At 44.4% G+C, this 14,508-nt stretch overlaps 1 protein-coding gene across 1 annotated transcript in view; it reads left to right on the forward strand.

Moving 5' to 3' along the window:
- Positions 1 to 14,508, forward strand: part of MAP3K21 (mitogen-activated protein kinase kinase kinase 21) — a 53,272-nt gene that overhangs the window by 23,534 nt on the left and 15,230 nt on the right. Inside the window, exons 3-4 of the mRNA XM_032216379.1 lie at positions 3,810 to 3,958; positions 5,231 to 5,406. Of these exons, the coding sequence (XP_032072270.1) occupies positions 3,810 to 3,958; positions 5,231 to 5,406 (325 nt within the window). The remainder of the gene's footprint in view (positions 1 to 3,809; positions 3,959 to 5,230; positions 5,407 to 14,508) is intronic.

Genomic DNA, 14,508 nt, shown 5'->3' on the forward strand with positions numbered 1-14,508 from the left:
ATGGTACACATAGTTCTTAGCCATAGGACTGTTGGAGACAGTACAGGTAGTCCTCGACTTACAATACTTCATTTAGTGACTGATCAGAGTTACAACGGCACTGAAAAAAATCTTATGACCCTTTTTTACACTTATGACCGCTGCAGCATCCCCATGCTCACATAATCAAAATTGATGCACTTGGCAACTAGTTCATATTTATGACCATTGCAATGTCCTGGGGTTATGTGATCCTCTTTTGTGACCTTCTGACAAGCAAAGTCAGTGTGGAATCCAGATTCACTTAACAACTGCAGTGATTCACTTAACAAATGTGGCAAGAAAAGTCGTTAAATGGGGCAAACCCATTTACCAAATGTTTCACTTAGCAACATAAATTTTGGGCTCAATTGTGGTCATAACGCGAAGGATACCTTTAAGGTTTAATATGGATCTGTTTTCTACACAACATGCTTAAATAACCCAAAGGCCCTTGCCTCCTTCCAATCTTTTTGCTGGAAGATGAGAAGGCATGTCTGGAAGGACAGTTCTTCTTCAGGCCAACAATATTCCAAAAGTGATCCAAAACACTATTTAATTAAGTGGATGTATGCTGTAATAAATCTGATACTCGTGTATTAATAAAGGTGTGTTGAAATAACTCTTCAAAAACATAATAACTAGTGACAAGACAATATGAATTCCGACATTAAAAAGTAACATTTTATGCCAAGAGACAATGTTACCAAATTTAATTATGGAGAGTAAGCCACTTTGTCAAATTCTCTGGTTTGAGCAGTTGTTCTGCCTTGGCTTCTTGGTTTGGATATATTACTTCCAATTTTCAAGTTTTATAAGCTGGATCAGAGATGGTGTCAAACCCATGTTTTTTTTTTAAAAAAGCGAAATAAACATAGGGTTTATATATTCTTGTTTATTTATTTAGCGTATGGCAAATAACATGGAGTTGAAATAATTCAAATGTTAATATCCATTCCACCCAGCCATACAAGGACAGGGTGGTCTATGTTGAAAAAAACAGACATTGGGCTGGTGTAAGCTCTTGATGGACATTCAGACATAATGTGATGGATATTTTGTTGAGGACCATCACAGTCACACTGAGGGGTAGAGACGAGTTCCCCACTTAAACAATGAGTCCTGAAAGACACCATGTTGGGTACGGATCCTGTTCAGAGTTGACCAAGGAAGGTCAAAACCTGGCACCTTTTGTGTAGGGTCATCTACGCAACTTCCTGTATCTGGGCATTCAGTAGCCCATTTGGCTTTCCAAAGTTGTTAAACAGCTGTTGAGCGAGGGCTTCCTGAATTGAAGCCTGCCAATTGCTATATTCTTGCAATGCAATTGCCAAGAGGCCTTCTAAGCCTTTAACTTCTACTGCATATTACCATACTTGTTATCCAAACCAGGTGGTTAATGGAAATAAGCTATGTCAAAAAAAGATTAAACTATTGTTTGTTTAATTGTGGTTTGTTAAATACACTGTCTTATTTGACATACTCCTAGTTCACTTTCACACCTGTTCGTATCCCACACCTATGTGAATTGGTGGGTAGAGCATAAAAATCAGCAAGGAGTCCACCAGGAATGCACAAACCCTGTGGCTCCAAGCAGTAGTTTCCTCTCTGACCTCTAGCTGCTCATCCAGCTAATCCAAAAGCAAGCCAATCCTCTTCTGTGGCCTTGCAAAGTATACATTCCACTTCACAAAACTAAATTTGTTCCCACTAACGTTTAAAGCTTTTAAAATTCATAACACGCTGATTAATCTGAAATAAAAGCAAAACCTTCTGAACTCCCCTCAGCTATGCTAGTAGCCAGGACCTAAACCTAACGTTTGCATGTACACGCTTGTAATTCTAAGCCATGATTTAGAATAACATCTAAAAGCAGTCATGAGAGACAGCAAGTCTACCCAGAACACAGAGATTATTTTGCAGACAGAGTCTATACAGCTTCAAGCTCCTCTACAAAGCCTCATGGGTCAGGTTTTCTTTCCTTAAAAGAGAAGAAAGTGAAAGCTGATAATTAAAAACTCTGAATTCCCTTTGTGCTTCTTTGCTCCTCTTGCTTCTGCTGTACACCCTTGATTATTATTTTCCCTGTAGCAAGAAAATGCAGAAGCTTTTTTGTTATTTTTATCTTCACAATTCTTTGATCTTTAAAAGAGAAAAAACATTGCACACACGTTTATTCTTAACTTGTTGCCTACTAAAGTTAGATCTTTTTTTAAAGCATTCCACCATAGGAAATTTCTTAAAGTTTTTATTCATCCATTTGCTTAGGAACAATTTCATTTAATTCTTTTTGAAGGTGAATCAAAATGTTCTTACCACTAAGGCCCTAGTTGCATATGGAAGGGAGGGGTTGCTGTTGGTTCAGTTTCAGCATAGTTACAATGCAGGAAGATAAACTTTCCCCCTCCCCCTAAAAAAATTAACTGCAGGCCCCAGTTACCTTCTGTAATCATCATGCCATTTGGGAATGAATTTCTTTTGAGGCATTGCTAATACTTTGACATTACTTTTGATTCTTGAATATTTGCTTTCCCTGCTTTTTTAATCTTGCATTTTCTTAAGTAATTATGCAAAGTAAATATACAAAGATAGAACTTGATTTCTGCTTTAGTAAGGCCCTTGAGGGAGAATCTGATTGTGCTGTTCTGATCTGCCTGATATGCCCTTCCCCCACACTGAATTGATAGTATACTGGCACTTAAATGGAGATGAAGCCTGTGTACATCTCCCATAATCCCTGAAGCTTTTGGCTAAATCAACAAAAGAAACACTAAGACTGATTTCTTGTTTAAGGAAGGGGAGTAATGATGACATGCTGAGGCCTTCCATTTACATACAGATAAAGCAAAGCAGAAACGGGTGCCATTGGCTGCATGTTACATTCATTGCTAGTCTTTCTATATAATGCTTCAAATCACTCCTAATGCTAATGACGTTTACTAGGCTCTGTCATGTCACCTCTGAAGACATTTCATTTTCAATCCTTATGGGTTGATTGGCTCAAATACACTATTGCGAAAAAAATCAAACAACTTCCCTCAAGGTCAAAAACATTTTGGAAACCAGCTTGACAAAATGTCCCATCTAACACCATAAGATCAGTGGTGAAATTCAATTTTTTTTACTACCGGTTTTGGGGTATGGCTTGGTGGGCATGGCGAAGGATACTGCAAACTCTCCATTCCCACCCCACTCTGGGTTCAGCCAGAGGTGGTATTTGCCAGTTCTCCGAAGTACTCAAAATTTCTGCTCCTGGTTCTCCAGAACCTGTCAGAAACTGCTGAATTTCGCCCCTGCATAAGATCATCAAGCCTCGTGTAAAAGAAGTTGATAATTTGTTCCCTTTTGCAACTGAAAAATAACTAAATTTCAATCCACTTCAAGTAAAGTTTTACAGAACAACATTAAAATACAAATGTGGGTGGATATTATTCTGGCGGAAAATCTTGGGGGAATGAATAATTTAATTGCATAATAAAACTTTTCTGAATTCAAATATCCTGGAGGTTTAATATGTTTCATTTTGCTGCAAGTGCGTATAGTATCTAATCTACTTTTGGGAGGATGCGGACCATTGCAATGCCATTGTGATTGTGCATCCTTTCTCAGTTTGATGCTTGTAAGATATATAGAAATTTAACTTTCTTTAAACAGCAGCATAGAAGTTGGGGGTTATAGGAAGTCTGGATGCAATTTTCTCCCCCTACTAGAATACTTTCTAGGCAGACTGCTGTCCTTCCCTACCTTAGCATTACACAAACACAATTAACTGTTTGAAAATTTATTTATAGCTATGGCGTATTGCTGTGGGAACTGCTTACGGGAGAGGTTCCTTACCGTGGCATTGATGGTCTTGCTGTGGCTTACGGCGTTGCTGTCAATAAGCTTACTTTGCCCATTCCATCCACCTGTCCTGAACCATTTGCTAAACTAATGAAAGGTACTTGTGCTGCTTATTAAGACAGCTGATGTAAGATTGCTTGCATGTTCTCTATAATATATGTGACTCTTAATCTCAGTGTTTCATTCAATTCTAGGCTAACTTCTACTCAGAGTCAGAAAACATTTTCCCATTCCACTACTTTAATGTACTTGGCACGGGTGTATTAAATATGTGGTTCATTATTATTTTTTTGAAAGTTGCATTCACCTTTGGAAGTACTAACCTGCTTGTTGAGTCAATCAGTTACATTCTACCTTTCTTCCCAAAGAAGCTCATTGAAGTCTCACAGCAACTTGAAATATAGCTAGTTAAAAGAGTGTGAACTATCTAAATGCTATTTTGTGTTCCACCCAAATTCCTTGAGTGAGGATTTGAATGGGTTCCTGGGACAATAGCCAGTATATTATGTTTGGTCTCATAGGAAATCAAAAGACCTTGTCATTGGAGTGATAAAACTAAACAGAACATCAATCAGATGCTTTATCAGAATGCCACTCCTTTCATCATTCCAAAATTTAAAAATAACTAAAAAGTTATACCCTAGAACAAGTCATTGTGAGGAAAAAAATGAGATTTTTTTTTTAAAAAAACAAGAGAACATGAGTACACAGGCTCAGTAGCTCTCATCATTCCCATTGCACATAGCACATGAGATAATCTAATTACTATTACTAATTTACTTTATATCCTGCCTTTCTGCCCAGAGACATGTATTGGATGTTCCTATGATCTGTTTGTCTTTTTCCAACCCCAAAAATAAGCGCTTGGCCTTATTTTCAGGGAAGTCTTAATATTTTTGAGGTGCAGGAGGCAGCGAGCATGGTCACCTCATGGCTGCTGCTGTGTTGCAATATTTTCAGGGAGGGCTTATTTTCAGGGGAGGGCTTATTTTAGCACATGCGTTCAAAAGCCTGAATGGGCTGATTATCTGGGGAGGTCTTATTTTCAGGGAAACAGAGTATCCCTTTTTGAAAGTGAAAGGATCACAGGCATTTTGAAAATCGTGCTTATAACCCCCCATGCATACATACATTCAATTCATATGCTCCGGTTGTAATATTCCACTCCTAGGTTTATATGTGACTACCTTTTGGAAACTGTACTAGGAGGACATCAAGAAAGTTCTCTGTTGATTTTTGTCAAATGTTCCTAGAACTTCTTCATGAGAGAGAAAAGTATCTGCTGCTGTTGTTGTTATAGCATTTCTACAAGGTGGAGTTAGAGTCAGTTGGTCTTATACTTCTGACAAATGTAATTGATGAATTTCAGACTGCTGGGCACAGGACCCCCATATCCGACCATCATTTACTATGATTCTTGAGCAGCTGACTGCCATTGAGGGGGCTGTACAGACTGAGATGCCTCAAGAATCTTTCCATTCTATGCAAGATGACTGGAAACTGGAAATCCAGCAGATATTTGATGAACTGAGAACCAAGGAAAAAGTGAGTGAATTTTAAAGTACATTGAGCTTATGGGACTATACTTGTTTAAATAAGTTTTGGATAATCATTGCGGCAGGAAGGGGAAGAAAATAGCTCAGCAATTAAGAAGCTGAGTTTGTCATCTGGAAAATCAACAGCTCAGGTTTGAGCCCAGGAGCAATGTGCGATGGGGCGAATTCCTGTTACAGGCCCCAGCTCCTGCCAATGTAATAGTTTGAAAGCATGCAAATGCGTGTAGATAAATAGGTACCACTTCAACAGGAAGGTTACTGCATTCCATATTTTCATGCTGGCCACATAACAATGGAAACATGTCTCATACAATGCAGGTTCCCTCTGCAGGTAATGGGAGATGGGCACCATCCCCTTGAGTCAGTCATGACTGGACAGGGAAAACCTTTTACACTTTTTTTGAAATAATTGGAACTCTTTAGCTTTTGTTCATTCTCATTTACTATCAAAATATTTAGTTCTTAAGACTGGCTTCCATTTTTGTAGTTATTAGAATCATTTTTTTAAAGTTCCTTTTCAGGACAAATAGTTTGAGTTTTTTAAATGTTTTGGAGTTCCAGTATGTTTTACTATGTTAATATTTTATCTTTTTATCTTTTAACTCTGAGCATCTTACTTTAATTATGATGCTAGTAGCTAGAGCCTGTTCTAAAATGGAGCAGTTCTAAAAATTACTGATTGTTACTTTTTTCGCATTGGGAATTGATTGAGGTAAGCAATTTTTGGAGCTAGTGGATGTGTTTGAAGTGGTCTCCCAACATAGCTGCCATTAGACTGTTATATGCATACAAGATAGAGTTTTGGTAGCCATTTGGAGAGCACCTTTTTTTTCCAGAAGACTGTTAATGAGTTGGCTGTCAATTCCCTAAAGCCTCCTGTGATGGTTCTTACCTCACTGTTTAGATTTGTCCTTTTTCTAAGTAAATATCACATTTTTCGCTCCATAAGACACACCGGACCATAAGACGTTGTTTGGCTCATTTCCGAATAGTGAATTGAGAATGCCTAGAATTTTAAGAATTAAACATTGGTGTTTGAGGCAAATGGGGGATCCAGATTTATTGTTATAATTGATACAATGCTGGAATTTGATGGATAAAACTTACTTGGTGTTGTGGTTTGCTAAGTCCCAGGAAACAACCAAAGTTATTTATATGTTTGCTTCAGTGACGTGCAGTGAGGTTTATGGCTGGTGAGGCACTCAGGGGTTTCAAATTTTTTTAGACTTGTGGACTTCAACTCCCAGAATTCCACAGCCAGGCATGCTTAGTTCCGATTGAAAGCGACAGCATTTGTTTTTCTTCTTTGCAAAAATGTTTCCTTCATTCTTTTTCTTCTCCCTCCCACTCCTTCCTCCCTCTCTCCCTCCCTCCCCCCTCTCTCAAACAGACACACACACACACACACACACACACACACACAGAAGTTGGATTGGACTATCTCTCATACCCCCTTCCCTCTCTCACTCACTCTCTCTCAAACAAACACAAACACAGAAGTTAGATTGGAGCCTATCCGAGCCTTTGATTGCAGGCCGAGCCACGTTGCCTTTTCAAACTTGTAATCAGTGAAGCTGGGCTTATATAGTTTTATCCAGGTGTGTGTGTGTGTGTGTGTTTGAAAAGGCAACGTGGTTCTGCCTGCAATCAAACTACACTTGGGGAGGGATCTACACTTGAGGATGAAGTTTGAATTCCTACCCCTCCCTCTGACCCACACGTACCTTTTCCAGCTGTTTCAGAGAGGATTTCAACTCTGCTCTTGCCTGCCATCATGAAAAGAAAAAAAATGTAAAAGGAAAAAGGCAAGAGCTGAGGTCAGGCTGAGCTAGTTGCTGCCAGAATCACCGTGGATGACTCTGCTTTACTGTTTAAAAAAGCCTCTAAAAGAAATGCCCTCTACAGGAGGAGACAGGAGAATGACGTGCCTTATCTACGTCAGGAATTTTTCGGCTTTTAACCCTTGCTTAACTCTGCTCGAGTGATCATAAAACGCCAGACTAGATGACGCACGTCGTTCTCCTGCCTCCTCCTGTAGAGGGCACTTTTTTAGAGGCTTTTTTAAACAGTTAAGCAGAGTCATCCACGGTGACTCTGGCAGCAACTAGCTCAGCCTGACTTCAGCTCTTTCCTTTTTCCTTTTACATTTTTTTTCTTTTTATGATGACAGTGTTAAGGCTCTGCCTCCCCTGCCTCCCCTGACTGCACGTCCCTGGTTTGCTTCTATCGCTTGGATTCTAGGAAGCTTACAATAATAAAAAGAAGAAAATGAAAGGAGTGTAAATAGAACTAACATAACAGAGTAATAAAATAAACAATGAAAAAGAAACACAACAAGAATATATCAATGTGATAACCAAACAGATGGATGGGTGGAGAGCAGAGAACAAGAGGGAGAGGAGGAATCTGCCATCAATCCAACAGCCACCTCCAGTGTGGAACTCCTCATTTGGTCCCCAGGCTAACCAGCAGGCTCTTACCAAAGGATAGCAAGGTGGGGCAGATCTCACCTTGGAGGGGATGATGTTCTAAAGCAGTGGTAGTCAATCTGGTCCCTACCGCCCACTAGTGGGCGCTCCAGCTTTCATGGTGGATGGTAGGGGTTTGCTGTAACTCTGCTTTATAGCAGCAATAGCAATAGCAATAGCAGTAGACTTATATACCGCTTCATAGGCCTTTCAGGCCTCTCTAAGCGGTTTACAGAGAGTCAGCATATTGCCCCCAACAATCTGGGTCCTCATTTTACCCACCTCGGAAGGATGGAAGGCTGAGTCAACCCTGAGCCGGTGAGATTTGAACCGCTGACCTGCTGATCTAGCAGTAGCCTGCAGTGCTGCATTTAACCACTGCGCCACCTTGGCTCTTATAAATTTTATAAAGTTACTACCCTACTTTATAAATCACCATTATTGTGGAACACGTGGGCGGTTAGAAAATTTTACTACTAAAAGAGATACAAAAGTGGGCAGTAAGTATAAAAAGGTTTACTACCTTTTTCTAAAGGGTGACTGTTATAGTAGAAAAAGCTCTTATTCTGGATCCTCATAGTTGGAGTTCATTGACAGATAGGATATAAAATAGATTCTCTCTGCTGGCACAATTAGGATGGGCTTGTCCTAGTGGGATGATATTATTTAATCAGATAGCTTGATCTATGCCATTAAAGGTTTTTAAGGTCATAACTAACACCAACATAGTTATCCTAAGGCAAATCATTTGAAGCAGGAAGGATGAAGCCTATATAAAGGAATGATTAATAGTCTAGAAATTGGTTTTGTGTTCTGTATAGTAAACAATAAAAAATATCCTGCTTGTTATCCCTCTGATTTTATAACATATACATAAAATGAGCCAGGTTACATATTCTTCATTTACACGTCTTAATGGAAACATTTCCATGCTTGTCAGTCTAACTGAATCTTGTTATTTACATTTAAATTTCACAGACAGGAGTGGTACCCTTGGGGAATGCAAAGTCTGTTACATTTTAATTAACTGGTACCTTACTGAAAATTGTTATTTATTTCTTAAATGCTCCAACAGCAGAATTATGCTAAAATAATAACATACTGTAGATACAGACTTTTGTAATCTCTTACAGAAATTAGCAAGAAACCCAAGTGATTGGGGGGGGGGGGACGCAGACAATACTGATTGATAACAATAATGTGGCCAAAGAAAGCAAAGATAGCACCAAGAGTAATAGGTGCCTTGAGTGCAATCCCAAAACATCTGGAACATCACTTGAACACAATCCTGCCATTAACCATGGTCACATGATCCCCATTGACTTTCTCCCTGCTAGTTTCCATGGCTTCCCCATTGACTTGTGGGAAAGTATCAGTCTTTATCCATCTTCACTATCCTATATATGTCATCATGCCCTCTATGGAAATTCCAGCAAGCTTTCTTTGTTTTCATACATTTATAAGCATCAACTGTTTCCTTCGTGATAATGGTACAGTCAAATACGCAGTTTGTTCTTGCAAACACTTCAGATGTTTTCCTCCGACCTTCAGTTCTAAAAAGCTTAGCTAGCTTCTTTCCAAACAGAATATTGGCTGCTCCCAATTAGTCATGTTACGTACTGTGGAGATTCCATTTATTTAGTTAATAAATATATAGGACCGCCTATCTCATTTACATGAATCTGGGCAGCAAGCTAGCAATTAGAACAAAATGAAAACAGACTAAAACCACAACCAATGATTAACAGCATAAATAGCACAAAACAGCATAAAACACCAGCCAAGAATAATTTAATACGTCACACTCAATATAACTTAAAATCAGGCTTGTCTGCATTATTTTTTAGAATTTAGAATTTAGAATTTTATTAGAATTTGTAGGCCGCCCTTTTCCCTGAGGGGACTCAGGGCGGCTCACACAAAAACTGGGAAGGGGGGGAATACAGACAGTAGGACAACATGTAATAAAATAGCAAACAACATACATTCATCATTCGGGAGGGGCAACTATCCTATCCCCAGGCCTGACGGGCGAGCCAGTTCTTCAAGGCTATGCGGAAGGCCTGGACGGTGGAGAGGGTGCGAATCTCCACGGGGAGCTCGTTCCAAAGGGTCGGGGCTACTGCTGAAAAGGCCCTCCTCCTTGTAGTTGCCAGCCGACACTGGCTGGCCGATGGAATGCGGAGGAGGCCTAATCTATGGGATCTTATCGGTCGCAGGGATGTAATTGGCAGAAGGCGGTCTCTCAAGTATCCAGATCCACTGCCATGTAGGGCTTTATGGGTGATTAATAGCACCTTGAAGCGCATCCGGAGATCAACAGGTAGCCAGCGCAGCTCGCGGAGGATAGGTGTAATGCGGGTGAATCGGGGTGCACCCGCAATCACTCGCGCGGCTGCATTCTGCACTAGCTGAAGTCGCCGGATGCTCTTCAAGGGCAGCCCCATGTAGAGCACATTGCAGTATTCCAGCCTAGAGGTCACAAGGGCCCGAGTGACTGTTGTGAGAGCCTCCCGATTCAGGTAGGGTCGCAACTGGCGCACCAGGCGAACCTGGGCGAACGCCCCCCTGGTCACAGCCGTTAAGTGGTGGTCAAATGACAGCTGTGGATCCAGGAGGACTCCCAAGTTGCGAACCCTCTCTGAGGGGTATAAAATTTGACCCCCCAGCCTGAGTGGTGGAACAGTAGCCAAATCTTTGGGAGGGAAACACAACAGCCACTCGGTCTTTTCTGGGTTGAGCACAAGCTTGTTAACCCTCATCCAGTCCATGACGGCCTCAAGGCCCCGGCACATCACGTCCACCGCTTCATTGAGTTGGCACGGGGCGGACAGATACAATTGAGTATCGTCCGCATATTGATGGTATCTAATCCCGTGCCTGCGGATGATCTCTCCCAGCGGTTTCATGTAGATGTTGAATAGTAGGGGGGATAAGACCGAGCCCTGAGGCACCCCATAATTTAGGGGCCTAGGGGACGATCTCTGCCCCCCCACTAACACCGACTGCGACCTGTCCGAGAGGTAGGAGGAGAACCACCGTAGCACGGTGCCTCCCACTCCCACCTCCCGCAGTCGTCGCAGAAGGATACCGTGGTCGATGGTATCGAAAGCCGCTGAGAGGTCAAGGAGGACCAGGATGGAGGAACGTCCTTCATCTCTGGCTCTCCAGAGATCATCCATCAATGCGACCAAAGCGGTTTCTGTGCTGTAACCGGGCCTGAAGCCTGACTGGAAGGGGTCTAGGTAGTTTGCTTCCTCCAAGGACCGTTGGAGCTGGAAGGCCACCACCTTCTCAACAACCTTCCCCAGAAATGGAAGGTTGGAGACTGGACGATAGCTATTAAGAACAGCTGGATCCAAGGATGGTTTCTTCAGGAGGGGTCTCACCACCGCCGCTTTCAGTGTGGCGGGGAAGTTCCCCTCCCGAAGGGAGGCGGTTACAACCGCCTGGATCCAGCCTCGTGTCACCTCACTGCAGTTAGTAACCAGCCATGAGGGACACGGATCCAGGACGCAGGTGGAGGTACTTACAGCTCTCATGGCCTTGTCCACATCCCCGGGGGTAACGTCCTGAAACTCAACCCAGAGCTGTTCTACTTGGTCCCCTTGCGCCTCGGCTGGAACTGCAGGGGTGGAGTCCAAGTCCGACCGAAACCGAGCAATTTTGTCCGCTAAGAATTGGGCATATTCTTCAGCTCTGCCCTGCAAGGGTTCCCCCGCCTCCCTTTTGTTCAGTAGGGAGCGGGTTATCCTAAACAGGGCGGCTGGACGGGACTCAGCGGATGCTACCAGGGTGGCTATATGCGATCTTTTTGCTGCCCTAAGTGCCCTGGTGTATTCCCTGGTGCAGGCGGTTACCATTGCCCGGTTCGGTTCGGACTTATCGGACCTCCAACGGTGCTCTAGGCATCTCCTCCGGCGCTTCATCTCCCGGAGTTCCTCGGTAAACCAAGGGGGTCTCCGGGATCCGCCGCCTCGGAGGAGCCGCAGTGGCGCAATCCGGTCGAGGGCCTCCGACGCTGCCGAGTGCCATGCAGCAGCCAGAGTCTCCACCGGACTGTGGGCGAAAGTGTCAGGAATAACCCCAAGCTCTGTCTGGAACCTTGACGGCTCCATAAGACGCCTGGGGCGGAACCACCTGGTCGGTTCCTCCTCCCTACAGTGGGGGTTTGGCCTCCGGAAGTCGAGCCTCAGTAGGTAATGGTCTGACCACGACAGGGGTATGATGTCACTCCCCCTCAGACCAAGATCACAAATCCACTGCTCCGAGAGAAATACGAGGTCAAGCATGTGTCCCGCTGAATGGGTTGGGCCCCGAATTACTTGGGTCAAGCCCATGGCTGTCATGGAAGCCATGAACTCCTGCGCCCCATCAGAGTTTTCGCCGAGCGACGGCAAATTAAAGTCCCCCAGGACCATCAACCTAGGGAACTCAATTGCCAGCTCGGCTACCGACTCGAGGAGCGAGGGGAGGGCTGCTGCAACGCTGTTGGGAGGCAGGTACGTTAGCAGCAGACCCACTTGACCCTTGAGGTCCAACTTTAACAGCAAAGACTCACACCCGACAATCTCCGGAGCAGGGACCCTACGAGGAACTAACGACTCTCGGATAACAGCGGCCACACCCCCACCCCTTCCCTGGGCTCTCGGCTGATGCAGCACCTGAAATCCTTCTGGGCACAGCTCTACAAGGGGGACTCCTCCCTCTGGGCCCAGCCAGGTTTCAGTAATACATGCCAGGTCTGCCCTCTCGTCTAAAATTAAGTCCCGGACGAGAGGAGCTTTATGTACAACAGACCTGGCATTTAGCGACAACAGCCTGAGACCAGGGTCCTGACTACTTGCACCATCTGGTCTTGGAGTGGGACTCCTAGGGCCGGAAGGAGGGATCTCTGTAATGTAGCGAACCCTCCTTCCCCGGTAATGGCCTGCCCTAAAGTCCCCGCCGTATCTGCCCCTCCCTGTTACGACCGCAATACCCCGACCCTCTCCCGTGTCTCTGGTCCCCTCAACCACCCCCGTGGCCTCCGCAACTCCCGGCAGGTCCTCCGAATCACGCATACTCATACACTCCCCCAAGCAGTCCCCACGTAAAAAGTTAAAAACACAAAATTACAACAATATGATCATAAAAGTGGGACATTCATTCATCTCAAGCGTACCTCATGCATAACCCATACAAAGAAAGAAGAAAAAGATGAAAGAAAAGAAAGAGATTATAAATTATAAATTGCGCAAAAAATTAATTAATTTAAAGTGCGAATAGTTCTGGGAAGGTCCAAAAAAGTCCAAGATGGTTGAGGCAAGGAGAGGGCCTTCTATGTACTGTAAGTACCCCCGCTCGGCCGGTAATGGCGCTATCTGTGTTAGCAGGTCCAAGGCGGCATCAGGCAACAATGGCCGTGGCAGATGGAAGTCCAAATAGAAGAGCAGATGAAGATATACTCCAAAAAGTCCAAAAGCCGCATTCCAAAAGGATTCTAATCTCGCCCAGCAAAAGGCCCTGCGATGGCGATGGCCTAGTGGAGGGGGGAATGCACCAACAGGGGAGGCCAAGCCGAGGGGAGAGGAAGGGGGGTGCAATAGCAACAGATGGAGACAGCCTCCCATTCTCTCCCAGTGCTGTTCCAGGCTAACCGCCTTCTCCCTGGGGCGATGAATAGTCCAATGCAAGTCCACAGCAACCAAACACAGACGGGATAAAGAAAGTAGCATAAAGGGGGGGGGGGAGATTCTCTCAGCCAGCAAGTGGAGGAGAGTTAAGGTTCTCTCAAGTCAGACAGGTCACGACGAACCTCCAACAATAGTTACCCAACGTCTCTAGCCGAGTTGGGCCGCAACGCCTTCCAAGCGGCACCCGGACGGTATCTTTAAACGCTGCTCTAAATCAGCTGGGCCGCGGCGTCTTCCGGGCGTCCCCGAACGGCATCAGCGTCTTTCGCGAAAGGCAGCCTCGGAGAGCAGAATCTCTCCAGTCCGCTGCCTGCACCAGACTCTCCGTAAAATCGCTCGTGCCCTGGTCTCTCTTCAGGCTCCGAACGGCACCCGGGCGATGTCTTTAAGCGCCTCACTAATCAGCTGGGCCGCGGCTTCTTCCGGGCACCTCCGAGCGGCGTCGGCGTTTTTCGTGGAGGGCAGCCTTGGAGAGCAAAAACTCTCCAGTCCGCTGCCAGCACCAGACCCTCCGAGAAATCGCTCGTGCCCTGGTCTCTCTCAAGCTCGATTTTCTCAGGGCAATTTCTCCTTCTTTGGCTATTTTTCCCGTGTAGACGCCGGAGCGAAAAGCCCGGCAGCCATGTTCCTTCGCACATGCGCGACCCTGCTCAAAGTTCTGGGATTGGTAGCAAAGCCAAGTTTTTAATGCCTTGTGAAAAGCCAGTAGGGTCGGGCAAATCTGATCTGGGGGTGGGTGGGAATGATGTTTTAAAGGGTGGGTGGCAGAAAAGCCTCCCTCTCCCAGGTCCTTTCGATATATAGTGCACTCTAATGGACAGGACCCAGAACAAGCGTCTCCTGCCAGATCCAGTGGGATGCATAAACATCACCTGGGGCGAGATCAGAGGCGTTTTCAGCTAGTTCTTACCAGTATGGGCGAACTGCTAGTAGTGGATGCTGAAGACT

This window comes from Thamnophis elegans, chromosome 4, assembly GCF_009769535.1.
Source record: "Thamnophis elegans isolate rThaEle1 chromosome 4, rThaEle1.pri, whole genome shotgun sequence".
Taxonomy (NCBI): Eukaryota; Metazoa; Chordata; class Lepidosauria; order Squamata; family Colubridae; genus Thamnophis; species Thamnophis elegans.